This window comes from Juglans regia, chromosome 1, assembly GCF_001411555.2.
Source record: "Juglans regia cultivar Chandler chromosome 1, Walnut 2.0, whole genome shotgun sequence".
Classification (NCBI taxonomy): Eukaryota; Viridiplantae; Streptophyta; class Magnoliopsida; order Fagales; family Juglandaceae; genus Juglans; species Juglans regia.
Genome location: NC_049901.1, coordinates 31,605,957 through 31,630,232, shown reverse-complemented (window position 1 = coordinate 31,630,232; position 24,276 = coordinate 31,605,957). Strand labels below are relative to the sequence as shown.

The 24,276-nt window shown below is 37.3% G+C and overlaps 1 protein-coding gene across 6 annotated transcripts; it reads right to left on the bottom strand.

The window, feature by feature from the left end:
* Positions 1-4,805: 4,805 nt before the first annotated feature.
* Positions 4,806-23,950, bottom strand: LOC108993576 (protein PAT1 homolog 2-like). 6 transcript variants are annotated; one of them, XR_004801294.1, is made up of 7 exons: positions 23,529-23,950; positions 22,685-22,833; positions 20,672-20,728; positions 12,749-12,824; positions 5,254-7,588; positions 5,040-5,100; positions 4,806-4,966 (listed from the first exon to the last, which is right to left on the bottom strand). XR_004801294.1 is itself a non-coding variant. In XM_035689076.1 (6 exons), the coding sequence occupies exons 2-6, from the start codon at positions 23,578-23,580 to the stop codon at positions 5,499-5,501; spliced, it is 2,424 nt and encodes an 807-aa protein (XP_035544969.1). In that variant the 5' UTR covers positions 23,581-23,621; positions 23,836-23,947; the 3' UTR covers positions 5,113-5,498. The 6 variants fall into 6 exon arrangements, 3 of the variants coding, with proteins under 3 accessions (XP_035544969.1, XP_035544963.1, XP_035544977.1); XR_004801293.1 differs by having other exon boundaries at positions 4,806-4,960; XR_004801292.1 differs by having other exon boundaries at positions 4,806-5,100.
* Positions 23,951-24,276: the final 326 nt, after the last annotated feature.

Sequence of the window (24,276 nt, the reverse complement as noted above, 5' to 3'; positions counted from 1 at the left end):
TTTCAAGTGGTTGCAAAAATAGGCATAATGGCTTACAAATTTAACCTACCATCCACTTCCAACATATATCTGGTTTTTCAAGTGTCAAGTTTGAAGAAAATGTTGGGATAGCACAACACTTCACTACCGACATTACCTCCTCTGGATTCACAAGGGCAAATTCAACCTGAACCTAAATCTATACTGGAGAGGAGGATGAGGAAAGTTGGAAATCATGTAGCAACCGAGGTTCTTGTGAAATGGTTGGGAGCACCAGTAAAAGACAGTTCTTGGAAATCTCTGTGGAAGCTAAGCAACCTTTATCCACACATTGGGGACAAGGTCTTTTAATGGAGGGAGAATTGTAAGTGGCCTTGAGTTCAAGGGCCTTAAAGGAGAAGGGATTGTTAGGGTAAAGTTTGGGAGGAATCTAAGTGATGTGGGAAGATAAAAATATTAATAGACTGAAGGTCGAAATGGTGCGTTTGAGGATTAAGTGATGCAGTGCATTTTGTAGTGCGAAGAAGGACAGTTGATAGAGAATGTTGAAACATTGCGTATTAACTTGAATTGGAATAAAATGTTACATTTTGTTAATTAGCATTTCATTTGTATAAAAGACTGACAATTGAAAACTTGTATGTTGTTCAGACTTGTTAATAAATGAAGTGAATTGGACGTTGCAGATTCCTCGAAAATCTCTTCCAAGAATAAAGACTCTAATTCCTTGTTTCTTCTTCCTTTGTCTTTCTTTCTTGCATTCTATTTTCCATTTGTTCTTGCTTGTGTAAGTGAAGGGAGTCCTTGACATATCCTTGCCATAAGCACACAACCATAGCTCCAGCACCCACTATCTCTTGAAATAAAGTCATTTCCTTCCTTCAAATGTCTAAAATCTAGTACCTAGAAGCATATGACGTGTGATGTGTTTTAAGCTAAATTACAAAAAATTTCCTACCAATACTTTTTGGAAAATCAAGAGAAAATAAAGGTTTGGATTTGGAAATAATTTTATGATTTAATCGTATAATTATTTGGGATTGATGATATTTTACTATTGTAATGATTTTAGGCTTACGAAAAATAGGTTATTTAAGCATTTTGGGCTTTAAATAGAAAGTGCATGTTTATTACTAAATTAGGTGACAATACATTAATTGTATAGGTAATTGGTGTACCCCTAACATGATCATACATTTACATGTATGTACGGTAAACAACATGTCTATCATAAAAGTATTATGATGTATACTCTTCATGGGAAGCCATTTTTTACATACCCAAGTCATGGAGAAAATAATTTTTTACTGCCATAGTAGATTTATAAATGTCATAATCTTTTATGCATACATTCGTGTTAGTTGTATGACACATTCATTAAAATATTTTATGAAAAATCATGATTTTATGTGAAGAATCATGCATCAAATTATTTATGAAAAACCATGATTTTATGTGAGGTATTATACATCAAGATATCTATGAAAAATTATGATTTTTGTATATCAAAATATTTTATGAAAGGTCATGATTTTATATGAAGAAACATGTATCACAATATTTTATGAAAAGTTACGATTTTATTTTATATCTATGATATGATAAGGTATGAAAAGGCAAGTTATGAGAAGAAAGTATATACGCATGATTATGATGAGGTATGACTGTTAAGATACGTAATGGTCTATGTTATAACAGTGAAGACATTATCATGAGGTCAAAAGGCATATTGCATTGCTAGGACGTACACTCTGATAGTGCACCTAGTGTTGTCTTCTTTATGTATAAATTCTCAACTCGTGGCCATAGGCAGAATCAGAATCTTCAATATTCGCTAACACTAACTCACAGAGTCAACAGTTGGTATCGGCCAATGATGACAAATGAAAGATAAGTTAAGGCATTTCATGTACAATTTAGGTTCATATTATTTACATATGTAACTATGAGTATGCATATTTTTCAAGAAACCTTATGTTTGATAATATGTTTACAGATGATGTTACTTATCGAGTATTTGACTCGTTTTTCTATATTTTATATTTTAACCATCCTTTGTGAGGATCTTTATGAGGATGGAGCAATAGGATGAGACTTGTGTTGTAAAACGATGGCATAAAGTAAAATAGAACAAAAAAAGAAATCAATCACATGACACAAAAATTTACATAGTTTGACAATGTGCTTACGTCCACGGAATTGTAGATGATTTTATTCTCTTAAGGAATATCAAAGTACACTATAGGGAGAAATTACAATGCTCAGAACTAGCCATACTGTTCATAATAAACATCTATAGGGTTGTACGGTGGAAACCCTACTTTTACAATTGCTGGGTTATTCGCTTGAGTAAGCTGTCGAGCGAGTCTCGAGCAAACTTTTTGTCTAATGTTCGTCTGAGCGACATGTCAAGCAAGTGTTGAGTGAACTCTCTGTCTGAACTTCACTCAAGCGAACTTCCTATTTGGCATTTCTCGAGTCATAAACCATGTAAAAAATGTTTGGCATTTTACTTTGGCTTGGGTCGAGAATTTTACAAAAAAAATTGTGACAAATCCTTGTTAAGCCAAGTCATCAAGTCGGGTTGTCACAAGAATGAACTAGTCTCCACAAACCCAACAACTTGGCTTAGGGAGACAAGACAGAGGTCTAGGTGAGTCTATCCTCCACCTCTCACCTCGACTCTCTCTCTCTCTCGGACAAGATGTAAAATTTACTATTACGTTCTCCCCCTCCCCCATATCGTCTCTCAATCATCTCTACCTACCACCACCGCTCGGCAACATCATCTCATGTACGTTTCTCTCCTCCACCTCTCACCTCAACTCTCTCCCTCTCTATCTCTCTATCTCTATCTCCCCCTCTCTCTCTCTGCGAAATTAAGATTTACTATTATAGTTGCCATTATCGTCGTCTACTACTATCACATACATCCAACTGCTTGAGACACCCCATAAGGTAACACCACATTTGTCTTTCTTTTCCTCATACTCTTGATGTGCCCTAACTAGAGAGAGAGAGAGAGAGAGAGAGAGAGAGAGAGAGAGAGAGAGAGAGAGAGAGCATGAGAGATAGATGATAGAAGGAAGAAGAGAGACTCACTTGAGATGCCGTTGAACAGTAGTGGTGGCCGAAGATGATAGAGAGACGTCATGGGGGAGGGGAGAAGGCGAGAACAAGAGAAAATAAATGATTTTGAATTCTAAAGCCTATTTAGTGCTTTTTGTTTAAAAAAAATCACGTGAGAGTCTAAGAGGTTGTAAAACAGTAGGTGGAGTATGGTTATCCATAAAAGAAAGAGAAAACGAAAAACAGAAGGGAAGGTGTGTTACAGATGTCCACCCCTTTTTTTAAACAAAATATTCGATTTGACAACAATATCCAAACTTATTAAAAAATTGAAGAAACTTTTTAAAAACGCCAAGAAGAAACAAAATTATTTTATTTAAATAAATCACTGAAATGCAATGTATTTTGAGTTCTAACATAGGGGTATAAAAAAATCCAAAAAACTAGTTGAACCGATGGATTTGGTCTAGGTCACAACTAGTCTCATCCCAATTCTTTAAATATCGAAACTGGTTTTCATATTTTGAAAATCGATTTGAACCAGACCGAACCAATATATATATATATAATTTTTTATATTATATATATTATATATAAATTACTAATTAATATAACATAAAACTTTAATCATATTATTCAAGTATATTAATCTTATAACATTTGATATAAGTTAGACACTACGTACACTATACTAGATAATTAGATACTAATGAATTAGTAATTATTAATAATTACTATTTTTTTTTAAATCGGTTTGTATCAACCGATCAGGTATATATATGTATATATATTTTATAATATATATTTTTTATATTATATATAAGTTTTTATATTATATTATACATATTATATACTAAATTGTTAATTAATATAACATGAGATTTTAATCATATTATTCAAGTTTATTAATCTTATAACATAAAATTAATATAACATTTTATATAAGTTAGACACTACTTAGGCCTCGTTTGTTTTTATAACTCCTCTCAATTCATTTCATCTCATCTAATTATTACAACTTTTTTAAATTCGCATACAAAATAAAATAAACAATTCAACTTTTTTAAATTTCAAAATAAAAATAATATTAAAAAAATATATTCTAACAATATTTTATTCAACTTTTGACTTTAATTTCAACTCATCTTATCTGCGAATACAAACGAGGATACTATACTAGTTAATTAGACACTAATGAATTATTAATTGTTAATAATAAATACTAAACTCTAACAATTAAATTTAATGTTGAAAAAGTTATAATACGAAACTTATTTAATGCCACACGTGTAAACGATAGATTGAAAATATAAAAAATTCCGATTTCGGTGATAAATAAGTGATAAACCAAAAGAATCAATGTATACTGATTTGGTTCAACATTTGTCCAAAATTAGATCGGTCATACCTCTATTCTAACTTTCAATGGCTTTGTCAAACTTATGAGTTTGGTTCCGTAATAAATAAAAGGCCCAAAAATGTTAAATGGTAAGACTTACAAAATTATTGTAAGTTGTCTATTAGTAATAGTAGCAGCAGCAGCACTAGAATAAGGCCTTTTACAATTATAGGCTGTGGACCCAAAATAAATGTTTGCTTTTAAGATTAAAATTTTAAATTTTAAAAATTTTAAAAATCTCTCATCTCATCATTATAACTTTTTTAAATTTTTATACAAAATAAAATAAATAATTCAACTTTTTTAAATCTTAAAAAAAAAAATAATATTAAAAAATATAATCTAACAATATTTTATTTAATTTTTTAACTTTAAACTCAACTCATCTCAAATCTCTGAAAACAAACGATGCCTTAACCGATCCTAATGAATTTTAGGATTCGGTGCTACCCCTTCCCATCCATCAAGCCAAAGCAAGAGAGAAAAATGTGTCCATCCAAGTAGATAGGTAACCTACAGCTGACAATGACCAATCAGTCAAGTGAATTAGATGGAATGAAACGAAGTTTTGGGAAGGTTCAGTAAGATCAACCTGTACATTCTATGCCCACCATGCTTTGTCTGGAGTTTTAACACAGCACCAATGTAACTCCCTAAAAGAAGAATTTCGGTTAAAAACATGCACCATGAAGTTCCATCATAATACACAATTGTGTGAGACCATAAAATCGTCAAAATAAGCATCATAAGGAAATTTTGTCCCAAGTAAGCTAAATAACATATATTACACAAGCCTTGAAGTGCACCTGCAACAATCGCACATGCCTTGCATACACTTCCCATGCAGCCAAATTTCACTCCAAAGCAGATTCGCTTCGTGCAAACATTCAAGAGAGATCTCCACCTCAGATTTACTTCATCAAAGCATACCAAAGCACATCCGTACTTGATTTTCACTTCACGAAAGCATCCAAAGAAGATGTGCAGAGAAAAATCAACTAAAGCATACATTCTTCCAAAACCTTTGAAATTTATCTGTTGGTATCCTCAGTCAACCCTTCACTGATTCTGAGTTTATCCGGCCACTACTCTTCCCGCTGGCATTGAACCCAGCAATGGGCATGGAATGGTTACCAAAATCTAATAGAAGTTTCCGTTGGAGCTCATTAGTGTGAGGAAGACTGGCACGTAGAAGCTCAACAGGCATTTCCCTACTAATAGCTTGGGCTGCCTCAGATCCAATCACGTCTGTACTTGGCTGGATCTGTGAACATACGGATTGCACTATAGTTTCATATTTACTCAGGCAATACTTGGTAAGAAGCGTGAAAAATTCATCAAATGAAGCTTGCCACAGCGCAAGATTAGGAACGCTACAGTTACCAGCAGCATGAGGATCAGTTAACAGTTCAGTAGCCCTTTCAAGGACAGATTTCAAAATAATAGACGCCCCATCACCAGCAGGGCTTCCAACAGGGCGCAGTGGTGGCTGCTCTGAAGAACAAACAACTGCAACAAGACAAGCACTTAGCGACCGTAAATCCATGCCCTTGACACATGAGGAAACTGTCTTTGCAAGATGAGTGGTCGTCTCAGCTGCTCCGGGATCAGATTGAAGGCCGCCGAACAAAAACCTTAAATGACGAAAAACAGCCATACAAACAATTCGGGCAAGCTCCCTACCAGAGAAGAGAAGCTGAAGGAACCTAGATAAGAGTTTTCGACCCTTGGGAAGAGAGACCAATCGTAAGAACACAAGGTCATCCTTGGAAGTCAGCCCAACAGTGTGGCTGGTTTTGCCAAGTGGGTCTACAAGTTGAAGTGATGTTGCCAGACCTTCTAGAAGGATCTGTCGCCTTCGCCTGAGCTGAGCCCCACCATCCTGGGATGCACTAGATTGTAGAAACCGATCAATATCATCGACATCAAGAAGAAGACAAAGTCCATCCTCAATGGTGATTCTAGCAGCAAGCATCGGTTCCTGTTCCAGAGGCTTCTCAGAGACTTTCTGGTCAGAGCTATCACCAGAAGCAGAGGGAGGAGGGTCGACTTCAAGGAGGGGGCGAGGTCTGCGTATGGAAGAGAGAGGTATCCTACCAATAGCGTCAATGGAGAGATGAGGATGTTGTTCTGTACTATTACGGCCTCGAGAAGGGTGCTCCCTCAAGTGAGATGGGCAGAAAGGCTGTTTCAACCTCGATCCAGTAGCTCTTTTGGCAAGACTTGCTTGGTGGTAATAGTCATCAATGTATGGGTCATTGCCATGTGTAGCAGCATGCTGCATTTTAAGTATATTCTCTATTTCTTCAGATGTCATATACTTGGATCTAATTTGGACCCACCCAGTCTCACTTTTCTGGCTACTAGTATCAGATCCTTGGTGAGAAAAACGCAGATTATGTTTGCTCCTTTGTGATGATTTTGGTCTTTGGTCTCTCATATCAGTCAATCCAAACTTTGATTTATGTGAGGATGATGGATGGACATTATACTGTTGGGACTGTAGTGCCGCAAAATGGGCCAAAGAGGGTAATTGATGGTGCAGTCTCTGCTGTTGCAGCATCTGCTGTGGTGCCATTATTTGTGGGGACCTGAGTACATTTTGATGAGGTAACTGTTGTTGCACAATAGTGTTTAAAAGGCCTGCGTGATCCCCATGCAATATACCAGCATGGTTGGCCCAGTGATTTTGCGGCCTGCTATTAAAAGAAAGGCCACCACTGGTGAACTGAAGCATATTTCCACCATAATTCAAACCATGAGATAAACCAGCCAAGTGATGAGTAGAGTTAGAACAAGGAGAGAGGTTTGGTGTAGAGAACGGTATCTGTGGACCACCACCAAGAAAAGACATATTAGGGTGGTGTGGTGAACCTTGTTCGGATCTGCTTCCAGGTGGAGGGAAAGACGTGAATGTTGATTTAGGTACTAGAATTGGTTCACTAGAGTAGCGATGCAGCACTGGTTGCTGCTCGGGGTATGAGGATGTTCTGTACAAAGGTTTATATTCCGCAACACGAGCAGAGGGTTGAGGTTGTGATGACCACCTCTTCTCTTCTTCAACACTATCTGTGTGAAACATATGCTGATCTAACCAGTTACCAAAGTCTCCATCTTGTGTCCACTCAGCAGCAGATGAACCTGCACAGAACTTGCCATTAGCGAAAGGGAAGTTCAGAAGGGAAAACAGGGGGTGGAGGGGGCAACAAGAAGCAGTCTCTTGCAATTAACAAACAAATGACGAATTCTAATGAGGTAAACAAACAAATGAGCACCGGACTTGATTCTTAACTCTAAGCTGCATGAATAGCTACAGCTAAATCAGTTTTGCTTCCACTATATCAAATATTATTCATATTGGCTGAGAATATGTGCGCGTGCGTGCGCTTCACACTGAATTTCGACAATGACAAAAAGTGAAATTACAAGGACTAATTGATACATTTTCTGCCAATCATCGAGCTTTCTGATGCCTTCACACAAACTTCATATTTTAGTACGCTAATATAGAAAATCAACTACGTCACAAGCTTCAAACAAATTTTAACTATGCAATTTGTGTCACCAAATTACACCGACTGAATTTTGACATTTTCATGCTCATTAAATAACAGCTTTCCAGAAGCATTTCCGCTAGGCTGTATATGGTTCCTTATTTTCACCATTTTAAGCCAACTAATATTTTGACAGAACACCATTATCCTCATATTTTATATATTCTTTCCACAAAGCTACAAAAGTGTGTTTTTGTACTTCAAGCTCACTTCTAAAATATCACAGAATATCAAATCACTGCGATACTTTTGACCTCTTATGATTACTTCCTTTGACTCTTTACTTATCAAAAAATAAAAAAATGAATATTTCCTTTGGCTAGTTTTGTTTTCTTTGGGAACGCTAGGATTGGCAAAATCAAGCACCCAATGAAGAAGTTTATCTCTGTTTCCTTACTTTGGGTCTATATCTCAAAAATAAAGTCAGAAGCAACTTTAAGATCCCAAATATAATTTTGGATAAGTATCAAACTCACTTCTGCAGAAAGTGGTTTTTGTCATTGAAATGAATCCCAAAATCACTTTATCGAACGAGTCATCAAACGATCACTTTGTGCATGACTGAGTAGGCCCCCACCATTCCAAGATTCACATTTTGGAGTAGAAACAAAAGCCTACTTAAAACTTTTTTTTTTATAAGAAAGAACTTTATTCATCGAATGAAATAGGCAAAACCCATGTATACAGAAAATATACAAAAGAAAACACCTAATTACATTCTAAAAGAAGATATCGAAAACCAAAAATCATGAGCTGAAGCTCCATTAAGCACTATAGCAGAAAAACATTGAAATAAAGAGAACACAGAAATTCCAAATTTCCTCCATAGTGTGTTCCTTATTATTAAAGCATTGCTTGTTCCTTTCCCACCAAATACACCACATAAGACACAAAGGAACCATCTTCCACACAGCAGCCACTTGAGGAGAATGTTGACGCCCAATCCTACACGCAAGTAGATCCACGACTTTCATAGGCATCACCCAAGCCAGCCCAACTCTACTGAAGATATCATCCCGCAACGCCTTTGCCATCTCGCAGTGCAGAAGTAAATGAATTATCCACAGATTCCCCATGTTTCTTACACATGAAACACCACTCCATAACAACAAAGCCACGCTTTCTCAAGTTATCGATCATCAGAATGTTCCCGAGTGATGCTGTCCGTATGAAAAAAGTGACTTTGGAAGACACATGAGACCTCCAAATACGTTTCCAAGGAAAAGGAGAACAATGCTGAACAGTCAATGCCTTATAGTAAGACCGTACTGAAAACTTTTTACTACCCGTATTCCATAACATTCTATCCCTCTATTACCCCCAATCCCCAGGGAGCATAAGAAGCTGAAAAAATCAGATACCTCATCAAGTTCCCAGTCCTGTACAGCTCTAGTAAAACAAACATCCCACTACAAGGTTCCATTAGAAGAGACTAACAAATCAGGAACAGTAGCGTTCCAATGGGCTGCCACACTAAAAATAACTGGAAACTCACTAAAAAGAGCCTGGTCACCACACCAAACATCAAACCAAAAATGGATCCTTCAAACCTCACCAACAGCAAAGTTAATTTTAGCAAAATTCGCCCATCCCTTTCTAATAAATTTCCAAAAACTCACACCATAAGCCCCCCTAGCCTCCTTAGAACACCAACCCCCCCCCAATCACTCCCATATTTCCAATCTATAACCTCCCTCCACAACGACTCCCCTTCCAATTGATACCTCCATAACCATTTCCCCAACAAAGCCTTGTTGAAACTACTCAAATGACGAACCCCCAAACCTCCATTTGAAATAGGAGAACAAACTCTATTCCAACTAACAAGGTGGATTTTAGTCTCCTCTCCCATTCCACCCCAGAGAAAAGTACAAAATAATTTTTCAATCTGGTTTGCCACCCCTGCAGGCAATGGAAATAAAGATAGGTAATAAATTAGGAGATTGGAAAGAGTACTTTTAATAAGAGTAATTCTAGTATTCTACCCCCTTTTGATAAGTATAATTGTTTCCAACCCACTAGCCTTTTCTCAATCTTCTCAACTATCCCATCCCAAATAGACTTAGCCTTGAAAGACGCTTGCAACGGAAGGCCAAGATTTTCATAGGTAAGGAAGCCACTTTACAACCCAAAAGAGCTGCCAAACAGTTAATATTTCGCACCTCCCCCCATCAGAACGATCTCCAACTTACCCAAATTCACCTTAAGGCCTGATACAACTTCAAAACATAATAATACAGCCCTTAAGGCTTGAATATGCCCACGATCAGCATCACAAAAGATAAAGAGTATCATCTGCAAAAAGAAGATGAAAAAGTGTGATAAAACCATAATTAGCATTTCCCACCAAAAACCAGAAACAGCCCCCAAAAAAAAAAACAAAATAGCAGCCTCCACCATATGACTTTAAGCCTCCATGATAATGACAAAGAGGAAAGGGGATAAAGGGTCCCCTGTCTTAAACCGCGAGAGCTATGGAAAAAACCACAAGGATTTCCATTAACTAACACTGAAAAACGAGCGGTAGAGACACAATGTCTAATCCACGCACACCATCTCTCCCCAAATCCACACCTCCCAAGCATATAGAAAAGGACATCCCAATTTACATGATTATATGCATTTTCCATGTCTAGCTTACAAATAACACCAAAGGCACCCTCCCTCAATTGATTATCTAAACATTCATTAGCAATCAGCACAGAATCAAGTATTTGCTTATCCCGAACAAAAGCATTTTGGGGTTTAGAAATAATTTTCTCCATCACCGTACTCATACGATTAGCAAGCACCTTTGAAATTATCTTATAGACCTCACTCACAAGGCTAATAGGGCGAAAGTCTTTCAACTCAGAGGCCCCAGCTATCTTAGGAATAAGAGCAATAAATGTGGCATTAAGAGACTTCTCAAACTTATGATAAGAGAAAAATTCCTGAAAAACCTGCATCACATCTTCGTTCACAACATCCCAACAAGCTTGAAAAAAGGGCATAGAAAAACCATCCAAGCCAAGCTCTATCTTTGACCATCCCACAAACCACCGATAAACCTCAACCTCATTATCCTCAAACGGTCTCCCCCTCATATAACTCCAACTATAAATTGGGCTCAACCAAATCCCCTCCAGATGATGCCTCCTGATGTAGTTCTCCAGAATTGTCAACCCCAAGTGATTGACCCATGTGGTGAAGGCCTTGGTGTGGGCATCACTCCCTTCAAGGTTCGAGGTTCAACACCTCATGGGTGCAAACAATCCTTTGGGGCCACACCTCTTGGTGAAATGCTAGCGATTTAACCAGTTCCGTGTAGGAAAACTTTCGAGAATGCGGTGCACAGGACTAAGATTTACTCTGCAGGGGTGGGTCCAAAGGGCCCTACTTTGGAGAGGTTCCCCGACATAAAAAAAAATGTAGTTCTCCAAAATAAGCCAATAACGAGCTATCGTCCATCTCATGATCCAAAAAATTTTCAACTGGAAAAACAGGCTTATTTTGGAGAACTACATTTTTTGAGCCTTCTGCGTATCCACCAGGCCATCTTTTGAGCCTTCAAAGCCCACAGGGCCCATGCCCAACTCTACCCATTTCAACATGAGATCCACATTATATTTCATTTCCAATAACGCATCCTGCATGGCCTTCAACGAGAAATCCCTCCCAATCCTTGATGTGCCTTCGTTGGGAATCACAACATCACCCTTGAGAATGTGATCAGACTTCTGCATTGATAGCTCTCCCGAATGCAAGATCTTCCCACCAGACACCCCACGAACCTCCCTACTACCCTTCATGCTTGGCGGTGACTTCTTCAAAACCTCCACGAAGGTCCCCTTCCGTCCCTCGGCAACGTGAGAAGTTGATACAACCTTCTTAGGTACTCTGTATTTCACGCCCGAAACAGAGGAAGAAGAAACATCCACTCTCAACGATTCTTCAAACCTCCTCTACCCCTCGCCCTTTGACACTTCTGGAATAGCGATGAAGCCATGCCTTCTTTATTGTCCAAACTCTAACAAAGACAAAAACCGACCGAAACTATTGATTCCCCCAGCGCAGATGCCAACCACTCCATAGCAGCATCAATGGAAATGAACTTAGTGACCCTCTGACTGCTCTCTGTCATCCTTCAATACTAAGCATTTTCTCGTTTAAACTCAAATAGCTTCTGATCAATACGTAGCTTCCGACACGAACCCATCGAAAAACTAGTATCAAGAACAACCCACAAAACCAAAGAGAAAAAGAGAAAAGGAAGAGAATAAATGAATATTGAAATGAAAATAAAACAAACATTCTAGTAGAGATTAATGGATTATTTCTGGCGAGAGGCACCAGAAATAAGAGAAAAGTTCAGGCATAGAGAGAGAGAGAAGGGAAAAGGGAAAACTACCCACAAAATTTGCTCAACAGCTGTGTGATCCCTTTGCTCATCAAACTGCATGTGTAATACATCACATTTTCTTCAACATCTAAATAATTTGGTGATCAAAAGGGGAAAAAATGAAGCATTGCTGCATAGTGGTCTCTATTTCTAATAAGGAAAAAAGAACACAGATGTTGTTCTAACTATGCATTTCAGAATGAACAGGCAAGTCCAGTTTACAAAAGAATCCATTCAACATAAAAGTTTACTTCTACTACTTTCAATTAGATTGTAGCATGTCTTGACCCAACTTACACCCAATTGCATCACCAATAATCTAAAGACTACCAAAAGGCAGAAAATATTCACAATAAGGTTACTCACTTTCTCTTGAAAAAGATCCAGATCCTCTATCACCAATAACTCCTGGGTGTCTTGGTCCTGTTACAGCTCTGTTCAACTGTGTAACATAACATCGTCAACTACTAAATCGGGATAAAGATTAAAAAATTATATGGGCACTGCGATTAAGGGCAATATAATATCAATAGAAAAACTACAACCATCACGATGGCAATGATGTTCAAGCAACTTTCACTCAAATGAAGCTAAAATGAAGCTTCTAGTAAATAGCATTCAATTTTCAATGTTTTTAATCACAAAAATATATGCCACCAAGAAGCAACCAGCATAACCATAACAATTAAAAGGTTGACTAAACAGTACCTCCATTCACGCAACCATAAAAGCAAAGTAAATATGAAGGAGGGGGGGGGGGGGCATGAGTTGAATAACCACTATTGCATATCTAACAATTCTCCATGCTAAATAGCTGGTTATAATGTTTGAATGACGAATCAAATGAACTCAGCATACATTACAGAAGTTAGAATCATGTAGCTAGGGATAGATCGAGATGATAGACAGCATCTAGTTCCTGGATCTTGAAGGAAATAAAATTACAAGTATAAGAAACTAAAGACCTACTTCTATACCGACAAGGAATAAAGTCTAATGCAGTCACCTGTGAACTGTCATTAAATGTATATTTTGCGCTCTAAACACCAGCATTGGGAAAACTTTTGTTATAGCCAAGCCCTAGAATCTCTAGGTATGGGGTGGAATTCGAACCCTAGGTCCCCGGGCCCATGATTTCCTTCATAGTTATTTTGTGTATTATTTATTATGTTTAAAAATGGACCAGATATTCGATAGGAGATGACAGGTTGCATTTTATTACAAATCAGCCAACTCCTAGGCAGAATAGGAATCTATCACAACCTATTTATAAATTTGAAGAACCAAGTATTTTTTTTTATAAGTAATAATATTATTCAAAGAAATAGGCATAAGCCCAAGTACACGGGACATATACAAAGGAAACACCTATAACTTCCAAAAACGAAAAGAAACTAACACCAGAAAACTAAGACAAATGCAGAAAATTATCCTCCATTACAAAAGCTTTAACCCAAGAACTCAAAGTACTCAAGAACAAATCCCTAAGCTCTCCCAATGGGCGTTCTTTATCTTCAAAGCATCTCCCATTTCTTTCAAGCCAAATGCACCACATAAGACAAGGAGGAATCATCTTCCAAACTCTCACCGCCTTCTTACAGCCCTTCAAACCCTTCCACCCTACCAACAGATCTACCACATCTCTAGGCATTACCCAATGTAATCCTGTCCAACTCAAAACCACATTCCACAAGAATCTTGTCACTTCGCAGTGAAGAAACAGGTGATTTACTGATTCTCTGTCCCTTTTACACATAACACACCAATCAGCAATAAACAGACCTCTCCTTCTGAGATTATCAGTAGTCAATACTTTACCCAAAGATGCCGCCCAACAGAAAAAAGCAACCTTAGAGGGAACTTTCACTTTCCAAATGCTTTTCCAAGGAAACACACAACTACTAAAGCGTGACAAAATTCTGTAATAAGTTGAGACTGAAAACTTAGCATTTCCAGCAGGAATCCACACCCTGCTATCCTCTCTTTCAAGCACCAACTTTGAACTGTAGAGTTTAATCAGCAGAGCCTTAACTTCATCCACTTCCCAGTCATTAACGTCCCTTGTAAAAATGATATTCCATTCAACCTTGTTGTTACTACTGCAGTAAGAATCATAAATAGTTGCATTATGATCCCTAGCAATTCTGAATCATGCCAAAAGAGAATCCTGTTTCCATCTCCCACCTTCAATCTGAAATTATTGGAGAAGGAATCCCATCCTTTTCTAATAAATTTCCACAAACTAACCCCATAAGCACCACTAGCTGCATTAGTACACCAACCTCCCCACAAAGTTCCATATTTCACTTCTATCACATTTTTCCAAAGAGCTTTACCCTCCAATTGATATCTCTAAAGCCATTTCCCAAGTAAAGCTCTATTAAAAACCCTTAAATATTTGATCCCCAAACCACCACGATCCAGTGGTTGACAAACCTTCTTCCAACTAACCAAGTGAAACTTCTTATCCTCTCCATTGCCTCCCCATAAGAAATTTATAAATAAACTCTCAATCCTCTTTTCAACTCTGCCGGAAGAGGAAAAAGAGAAAGGAAATAGGTGGGCAGGTTGGACAAAGTGCACTTTATAAGAGTTAGTCTTCCCCCCTTAGACAAGTAGATCCTCTTCCAACCCGCTAACCTCTTTTCAATTTTTTCAATCACCCCATCCTATATGTTGACAGCTTTAAAAGAGGCTCCCAAAGGAAGCCCAAGATACCTCAAAGGCATAGAAGAAATTCTGCACCCCAGTAAATTAGCCAAGTCTGATAAATTCTGAACATCACCCACATGAACAATTTCAGGCTTCAATAAATTAACTCTTAACCCCAAAGCAACTTCAAAACAAAGCAAAAGTGCTCTTAAAGCACGAATATTATCCAAATCAGGCTCACTAAAAATCAAGGTGTCATTAGCAAATAACAAATGAGAGATCTTTAAACTGTTCCTAGTCACATTACCCACCACAAAACTGGACAGGAAATTACCCTCCACAGCCTTCTCAATCATTCTACTCAAGGCGTCCATAATCATAACAAAAAGAAAGGGGGAAATGGGATCGCCTTGCCTCAAACCGCGAGAACTACAAAAGAAACCAGCCGGTTCTCCATTCAACAAAATAGAAAATTTTGAAGTCGAAACAAAATGCTTAATCCACGAGCACCATTTAACACCAAAACCAAATCTCCTCAATAAATAATCAAGAAACTCCCAGCTAACATGGTCATAAGCCTTTTCCATATCCAATTTAATAAGAATACCAGCTTTCTCCACATTCAATCTACTCTCCATACATTCACTAGCAATTAAAACAGAATCTAAATCTGACTACCCCTCACAAAAGCATTTTGAGATGGTGAAATTATCCTCTCCATCACCCTACTCAAACAATATGCCAGCACCTTAGAGATAATTTTATAAATGCCATTCACCAAACTAATAGGCCTAAAGTCTCTAATGTCCACAGCCCTTGCCTTCTTCGGAATAAGAGCAATGAAAGTAGCGTTCAAGCTCTACTCAAACCTCATATATGAGTGAAACTCGGCAAACACCTTCATGATATCATCTCTAACAACATCCCAACAATCTTGAAAAAATGCCAAAGTGAACCCATCCGGACCCGGAGCCTTATCCTTGTCCATACCTTTTACCACATCTAGAATTTCTTCTTCCTCAAACTCTCTTTCCAACCACTAAGCATCCAACTGCTCTATAGAGTCAAAAGCAAGGATGTCCAGTTTTGGTCTCCAAGAAAACTTTTTTGAAAACAGCTGCTCATAAAAATTCACAATGTGGGCCTTAACATCTTCTTGATCCGAAATCAACCTATCCCCGTCACGAAGGACCTCAATCGCATTATATCTTCTGAGAATTTGCCATTTGATGAAAAAATTTGGAACACCTATCCCCCTCCTTCAGCCACAACACTCTCGATTTTTGCCTCCATGAAATCTCTTCCATTAAGGCTAAATTTTCCAATTCAGAAACCACCCCTAATTTCCTGATTCTATCCTCTTCCGATAACAACCCTTGCACCTCCTTCTCTTCCAAAGATTGCATTTCCTCTGTAAGCCGCTTCCTCTTGGTATCCAACAGCCCAAACTCCTCTTTATTCCATCTCATCAAATCTATCTTAAGCAATTTCAACTTTCTAGCCAAAACAAAACTAGGAGTGCCAGAAACATTATAAGAATACCACCAACCTCTAACCTTTTCCCCAAAACCTTCAACCTTTAGCCACGTTCTCAAATTTAAAATAACTTCTTCTACTCACAATTCCTCCACAATCCAACATAATGGGAAAGTGATCCGAACACAGTCTCGGCAAAACTTTCTGTGTCAAACCAGAAAAGTGTGCTTCCCAAGAAGAAGAGACCAGAAACCTATCCAACCTAGAAGAAGATCTACCATTAGACCAAGAATACTCACCTCCCACCAAAGGCAAATCTATCTGATTTAACTCAAAAATTAAATCTAAAAAAGAATCCATAGCACTTGAAAAATAAGAATCCCCCGACCTCTCATTAGGAAACCTAGTGAGATTAAAATCCCCTCCAAAACACCAAGGTAAATTCCACCAACTACAAACACCCGAAATTTCTTCCCATAAATGAATCCTCCTACTATCCACATTTGGGAACCCTGGCAGCAGCTGGCACTTTAAGATAGATTAGGACGAGCTTTTAACTCTTAAGGATTGGGATAGTGCCAAGAAACCATATGGAACTACTAAGGTATGCAGCTGCCAAAATTCTGGAACAAAGAGGATAGTTTTTAATTGTAAAACATCTAGAAAGCCCAAGAAGATGATGATCAGCCCCTAAGTGAAGCCCTAGAGTTGCCTCCTTGTGCTCTCAGAAACCTAAATATTTTTTTGAAACCCTAACCCTAGATAGCAGTTGCACAGCCTAGAAATTTCCCTAGCTGCCGACCCCTTTATACCTAGACTTCAATCCTCAATAAAGTAAAGCAGTCCTTCTCATTAACCTAGCTGCCACCCTCTTCTTGTAATTGACCCTAGGGATTTCAAATTTTCATAAACAAGAATTAGCACATAATAGAAAAACATACCATATTTCTGTGTTGTGCCACCAGCCCTAAAGAAAAGAAAGCCCAAAACTTTCTTTCCTCTCCTCTAAGTCAGCCCCACTGCTCATAAACCAGAGGTACTTCTTTTGCCGTGGCCTGCCAACAACTCTTTTCCTGAAGTTTTTATTGTCAAATCATTAAAAGAAATCATAGAAGGTGCTGCCACCATGGGTAAGACAACTTCAAGAAAACTATCTCTTCCTCCTATGCATGTTGGGTACGCCCTCTAGGCCTTACTAACTGTTGCAGCAGTCATAAGTGAGCAGTTCATCGATCTATGCTCTTCCTGCTCTATAATCTAAGTTATAAATGCTGTCCCTCTCCATATATTTCTGCCCATATCTCTACAGCACCAAGAAAAATAAAAACCAAGAGGACTAATTGCTGCATAGTGTAGCCAAGCATTATGGGCAAGAGCTTTTTATTTATTTTTTTTATCGTTAAGTAAAGAAGATAATCAATATGACCATAAACTATAAAATACTTGTCATAAGCCCTAAAAATTTGCTCTTCTCCTAGACACACTGCGCATACTTGAGATTAAAATCAAGAATCATAGAGAAGCTGTCCTATAAGTCTAATACACTCAAGAAATCTCCTGAACATGAGGTTATCATGAAGAAATCCCTGCTGCCAATTTGCAGGAAAATTCCAGAAGTATACCTATGAATATCTAGTTGAGTTAGAGGCTGTGAAGATTAATTATATGACTGCTGAATAGGTTTAGGGGTTCAAAAGCTGAGAATTTATAATAAGGCACTCCTAGGGAAATGTTTATGGTGATATCACCAGGAGGGGGACGCTCTTTGGTTGATGCAAAATATGGGAGCATTTGGGGAGGTGGTTCAAATAAAGTAAGAGGTGTGGGAGAGTGGAAATCTATTTGGAATGGATGGGGGATTTTATTAGTAATTTCAGATTTGTGGTGGCAGGGTCGGGGATCCCAGATTCAATTTTGGCATGATATTTGGTGTGGGGACACTGCCCTAAAGAATGCTTTCCCTTCTCTTTTTGGGACTGCATTTGATGGAGCTTCTGTAGCAAATTATATGGACAACTCCAATGACTTTTTATAGTGGAATGCGAGGTTTATTAGAGACGTACAAGATTGGGAGGTGGGTGAGATCTCAGATTTTTTTCAGCATGTTGTATGCCTTTAATATGGAGCTCAATGGGGAGGATAGGTTGCTTTGGATTCATCGTGGAACAAGAACTTTTTGGTCAGATAACTGAAAAAGGTTGCTTTTCTTGGTCGGCTGGATTCTCATTGGAAAATTTTGCCAACTGATAATTTGAGAAAGCATGGTCTCATTACTATTGACGTGCAAAAGGAATGCAGATCACCTACTTCTACATTGTGAAGTAACAAGGGTTCTATGGGCGAGATTTTTAATAGGATTGGTCTTGCTTGGGCGATGCCTAGGAGGGTGGTGGATCTTCTGGGTTGCTAGAGAAGAATTTAGGGTAATCGCCGAATTGCTACAGTTTGGAAGATGGTTCCTCTATGTCTTATGTGGTGTATTTGGCTTCAGAGGAACGGTCATTGTTTCGAAGATAGAGAATGCTCGTTGGGAGGAATTACAGATTTTATCTTCCACATGTTATTACTTTGCGCATCAACTATTGTATTGGACAGGACATGTTTTCATGATTTTTTGTTGCATTCTCTAGTTCTTAGCTTCTAATTAGGTGTTTTCTCTTGTATACTCCGTGTACTTGGGCTATGCCTAATTATGTGGTTTAATAAATTTCTTTTTACCTATAAAAAAATTATTGACTACCATTAGGGCTTTTTGGAAACTCCCACAGCGACTGAAAACTATAATGTGGACATTTTCTGCATTAGCTAGGACCTAGACTTTATACACAATGATGACAACCCCAATTGCATTAGCAATAGAATTACACCATTTGCACATGATGATACAAACACAGAAAGTAAAGAAACACCAAACTAAAATTTCCCCAAAAATGCCCTAAAAAAAGGAGAAATCAAGCTCTAGTCTAGAAAGTAAAGTTTGTATAGGTATTAACACAGAAGTTTGTATGTGTCTCTCAATATGACTTATTAGTACTTTCCTGTCCTTTCCCTAAAATTTTATTCATTACTAACATAAATACTTACAATCAAATATCAGCACATGCAGGAGCATATCTCAAATTCTCAATTGATATGAAAATTGTGAATGTAAATAAATTAAGAAATGCTTCTGCATGTGCTGTTATGCAATTGTAATGTATATTAATGTTAGTAATGAATAAACATAAGGGAAAGAAAAGGAAAGTACTGCATGATTGCACGTACTGCATTGTGACTAATAAATTTAGGAAAGTACTGCATGATTGCACGTACTGTATTGTGACTAATAAATTTTGAGGATTAACGGTGCTAAAGGATGAGAGATGCATGGTAATGCCAAAAATGGCTCACTCGAGAGCACGAGTTCATTGAGTAATGTCCATCTCCTTTCTGGTTGGGTTCCACCAAAGACAATTGGTTGGAATCGTGATCTTAAAGATCACCGACCTTGTACACAAGGCATAATCATGTGTAATGAGGAATTGCATGTGATGTATATGTATGATCTAGAGGTTTTCTTTCTAATGTTAAGTTTATTTATGCATGTGTTAAAAATTGAAATCTTATATATTATAAATGTTTACTCTATTATATTTGCTAACTGAGTATTCGACTCACTGTTGTCTTTACGTTTTAAATGTCATAGATAATGAAGAATTCAATGATAGGTCTACAGGTCAGGCTCAGCATATGGAGACCAAGACCAAGACTTGAATAATTTTATTGTTTATGAGCGAGTTTTTCTTTATAATGTCTTTCTTCATAACGTTAAGGGTTTTATGAGAACTCATAACTTTATCGTTTTGAAATAAATGCTACTGTTGGGTTTTATCGATGACGTTTCAGAATATTTTAATAATGGAATCTTCTTATTCTTGGCTTGTAGAATTGTTTATGTTAGTAGCATCCCTAAGCTTAGAGGAAGGGGGTGTTTTAATTTTTTTTTTAAGTAGAAGGGTCTGTTATAACTTAACATATAGAAAGAAGAGAAAAGAGCAATACAATTAGAATCTAATACCAAAAACAAAGTGTTGAGAGACGACATAAAAATGAAAGAAATTGAGAAACTCGTCAAAACTTATATATAACTCTTTCATGAGCATCAATTTCAAGGAAGCTAACCTTTGCAAAAGTAGCAGCTAGATCATCCACGTCAGGCAAAGATCCGAAACCTACAACCTGGGATGAAAAATAAGTAAATTGAAGACAACCTACTAGTTTTCAGACCCAGTGAATTGAATTGTTGAGAATGCAACATAACTCCATCACTAAACTTGCAGTTTTGAAAGATAGAGGAGAGAGTGAGTATACATTTTCTAATGATAGATTGTCTAATGAGTCCACTATCTCCTTGATGCGTTATTCAGTGTTTAAAACTTCCTTCTAAATCTAGAAACGAACCAACATCTAGAAACTGACCAATTTTGAAACAGTAAATTATTTCAACATCTAATAGAAACAAAATATGATACTAAGAGAGAAGTTGGTGTTCACAGAGGTGAACAGGTCTTTTGTTTATCTAGTGGATTCATTTATACTTCCTGTGTACCGGGATACCGTCTCTTATTATCATTAATTATATTTTATCTTATTAATAAATAAATAAATAAACCTGTTTACCCTAAAAAAATCTGCATGTGAATAACCAAACCTTCAAAGATTTCTATCAATCAAAGAAGCATGTTACCATGTTCAGATTTAGATAAAGAAGTTCAACCTCTTTCTCTAGGATACCTACACAATAGCTTTTAAAGTGAAACTGATGCTCAAGCGGATACCATTTTCCACTTCATGACTTCTTCACGATACACATGATACAATTCCTTTAGCTCAAGGTTGGGGAAGCCTCTTTACTCTCCTTCAGCTGATACAGAAACTATATCTCATCTATTGGAAGGAGCTCTACTCTCCTTCAGCTGATACAGAAACTATATCTCATCTATTGGAATGAGCTCAGAAGCACTCTCGACACGTGAGGTATAGGCGTGAGGGAACAGATTCAGACTCCTAGGTCTCTCCCTAGAATCCTTGAAAGCATAGCATGGCTTGACACTAAGGTAGTTACCCGATTAACAATAACTCAGGAAGACGAAGGTAGATGTTTGTTTATTTTTTTCATCTCCTCCAGTGAAAACATCAACGGAGTCTCAACTCTCAAACACTATTGTAGTTGGCCTAAATGGATGAATTGAAAGCCAAAACCAAGTAGTGCTATTGGCTGTGCAGGAAACACCCATATGATAAGATTAAGCAGAATCCAGGTAATTAGGAAGTATAGGTGATTAGGATGAGTGAAGCAACAAGGGGTAAGGTGAAATGACAACGTTGATGAGGAACTGAGATGGAAGTCCCATAAGGATTGGACAGTTTCTCAGATAACGTTGTATGAATGTCTGTATATGTATAAGGGTATAAAACCCACCCGTGGGTAGCCCAAGTTGTAAGGGAGAACTTGTGTGCATGAGCCTTATGTCACAGGTTCTTGGGATCAAACTGCGACTTAAGTCGGAGGCCATGGTGGTGGGTTGCTGTGCTAGTTTCCTCAAGGGTTTAGGTTCCATGGGTGAGTCCTAAGGTCTCTACCGTGGGGTGGTTCCCCCGTCATTGAAAAAAAAGTGTGTAAAGATGGGGATAATCAAAATAGGATTATATATAGTTGAGATGCTAGGTTGAAAAACATAGAAAGGTACAACTATAGAAAAGGAAAGTATATACCATACCTATTGACATATTTTTTACATCCCCATTGAGTGAATGAAATATGTAAGGGAGATTGTGATACCCCAAATTGTGCTAAGTCCCATCTTGCATGGGAAATTTGTGAACGTATTACATAAACATTGAGTCCCGTATCAGATTTTTATAGTGAAAATTTACATTGATAGTGGTAACTTCAACTGAATCTTTTGGGAGTGGCACGTGTTTAGCACTTTCCCTAGGTCATGACACTAATTCGAGATACATTTGATTACAACCATAAGGAATGCATGATGGAAATCATAATTGTGAGTTGTGACATGCAATGAGATATAAATTTAAACATTTTTCAACAAGGTAAGTTTAAACTTTTTTTTTTTTAAATTTTTACAAATAAAAAAAAAGTTGAACATTTTTCGAAGACAACAAAAATCTTACTTCTTCTCTATCAAACAAATGATACTCATCGTCAGCAGGTCCAAATGTGGGACCATTATCTTGATTGTCTTCTAAACCCCCCAACTCCACTTCTTCCACAGCATTATGACCAAAAAACTCATATTGCGATGCGTCAAAGAGTGCATTGCCTACGTGAAAAACAAAACACAGTTATAAAAGAACATCAGATCAGCAATAATTCTTACTTCTGCTTCAATCCATCACAAATTAGCATCCAGTTTTGGGGATCAATCTCTAACGTAGAGTTGCATCCCAGAAAAAGAAGCCAAAAAGTTACATTTTTCACACTAACTATTCTCGTTCTCAATCCAATAGCAGTTTCATATATCCCAATTAGTAAGCTTTTTGCAAATAATCCATTCATCTCCCCACCGTTTAGGACCAACGCTTGGACAACATGGAGAGATATAACTTTATGCAACCCTAAACTAAACCAAACTTCAATTCAATAAACGTTAAAACTGATACACAGAAATTCTTTAAACCGGACTTGATTGGCGAAATAACTCATAACTCATAACCTAAACTTAAACTTATATATTATTGTAGACAATAAGCAAAGTCGCATATGTAAGAATAAGATAATTTTGTTGGTAGCCAAGAGGAATCAAAAAAATAAATGGGGATAAAGAATGTTTGTTAAGGCTTCATCTTCCTAGAACAAAAATGATAGAACAAAGAAGTTTTATTTTCTTATTCTGGTATGCAAGCAAGCAATTTAGAGCCAAAAAAGCCTTAAAAATTGAATCACATAAAAAGAAAGATCATATTTAAATTTTTTTTAAAAAAAAAGGAAAAAAAAAAGAGAATCTTGAAATTCGACCTGAGGAATCTTCAGCGAAGTCCTTGAAGGCTTTGCCGTCGGATCTCTCCATATTCACAGAACCAACCTCCAAAGATGCGAGCAATCGCGACGCTAAACAAAAGGGAAAATAGACTCAGTTGGGTGCATTGTAATGGAGAAGAAAAGTGGGTTCTAGGGTGTTCGTGAATTAGGCGTTGAGACGGGGCAACGGCAAGGGTGTGTGCGTGTAGAATATGTCTATTTTGGGAATTGAGAGAATTTTAGGCTATGAGAACCCCTCTAAAACAGACGGGGCGAGAGAGAGAGAGAGAGAGAGAGTATATACTATATTCTAAGCATAATGGTTAAGTTAGGTCATTCTGCAGCTCAAGAAGGCGACGACTTTCACGTCATCCTCCTACGTTTCTACGTTTCATACAGGCTGATGCGTGAGGACGGAGAGGTTTTACCCCACGCGCGTCGGCAGTTAGGATTGTTAAAAGAAAAACGTATTACAGATCCGATCCCTAATAACCGACCCGATTTGAAACGGGCTGAAAAACGAACTTAGGGATGCTTGAATGAGATAGATTTGAAATATGTAAATATTAGTAAAATAATTTTTGAATAGTAATAAAATAATTTGAATTATAATATTTTATAAAGTTTAGAAAATGAGAGAAAAAAAATGAATAAAAATATAATAAAGTTATAATATTGTTATAATATTATTTTTATTTTAAAATTTACAAAAGTTGAATTATTTTTTATATTTTGTTTGGAAGTT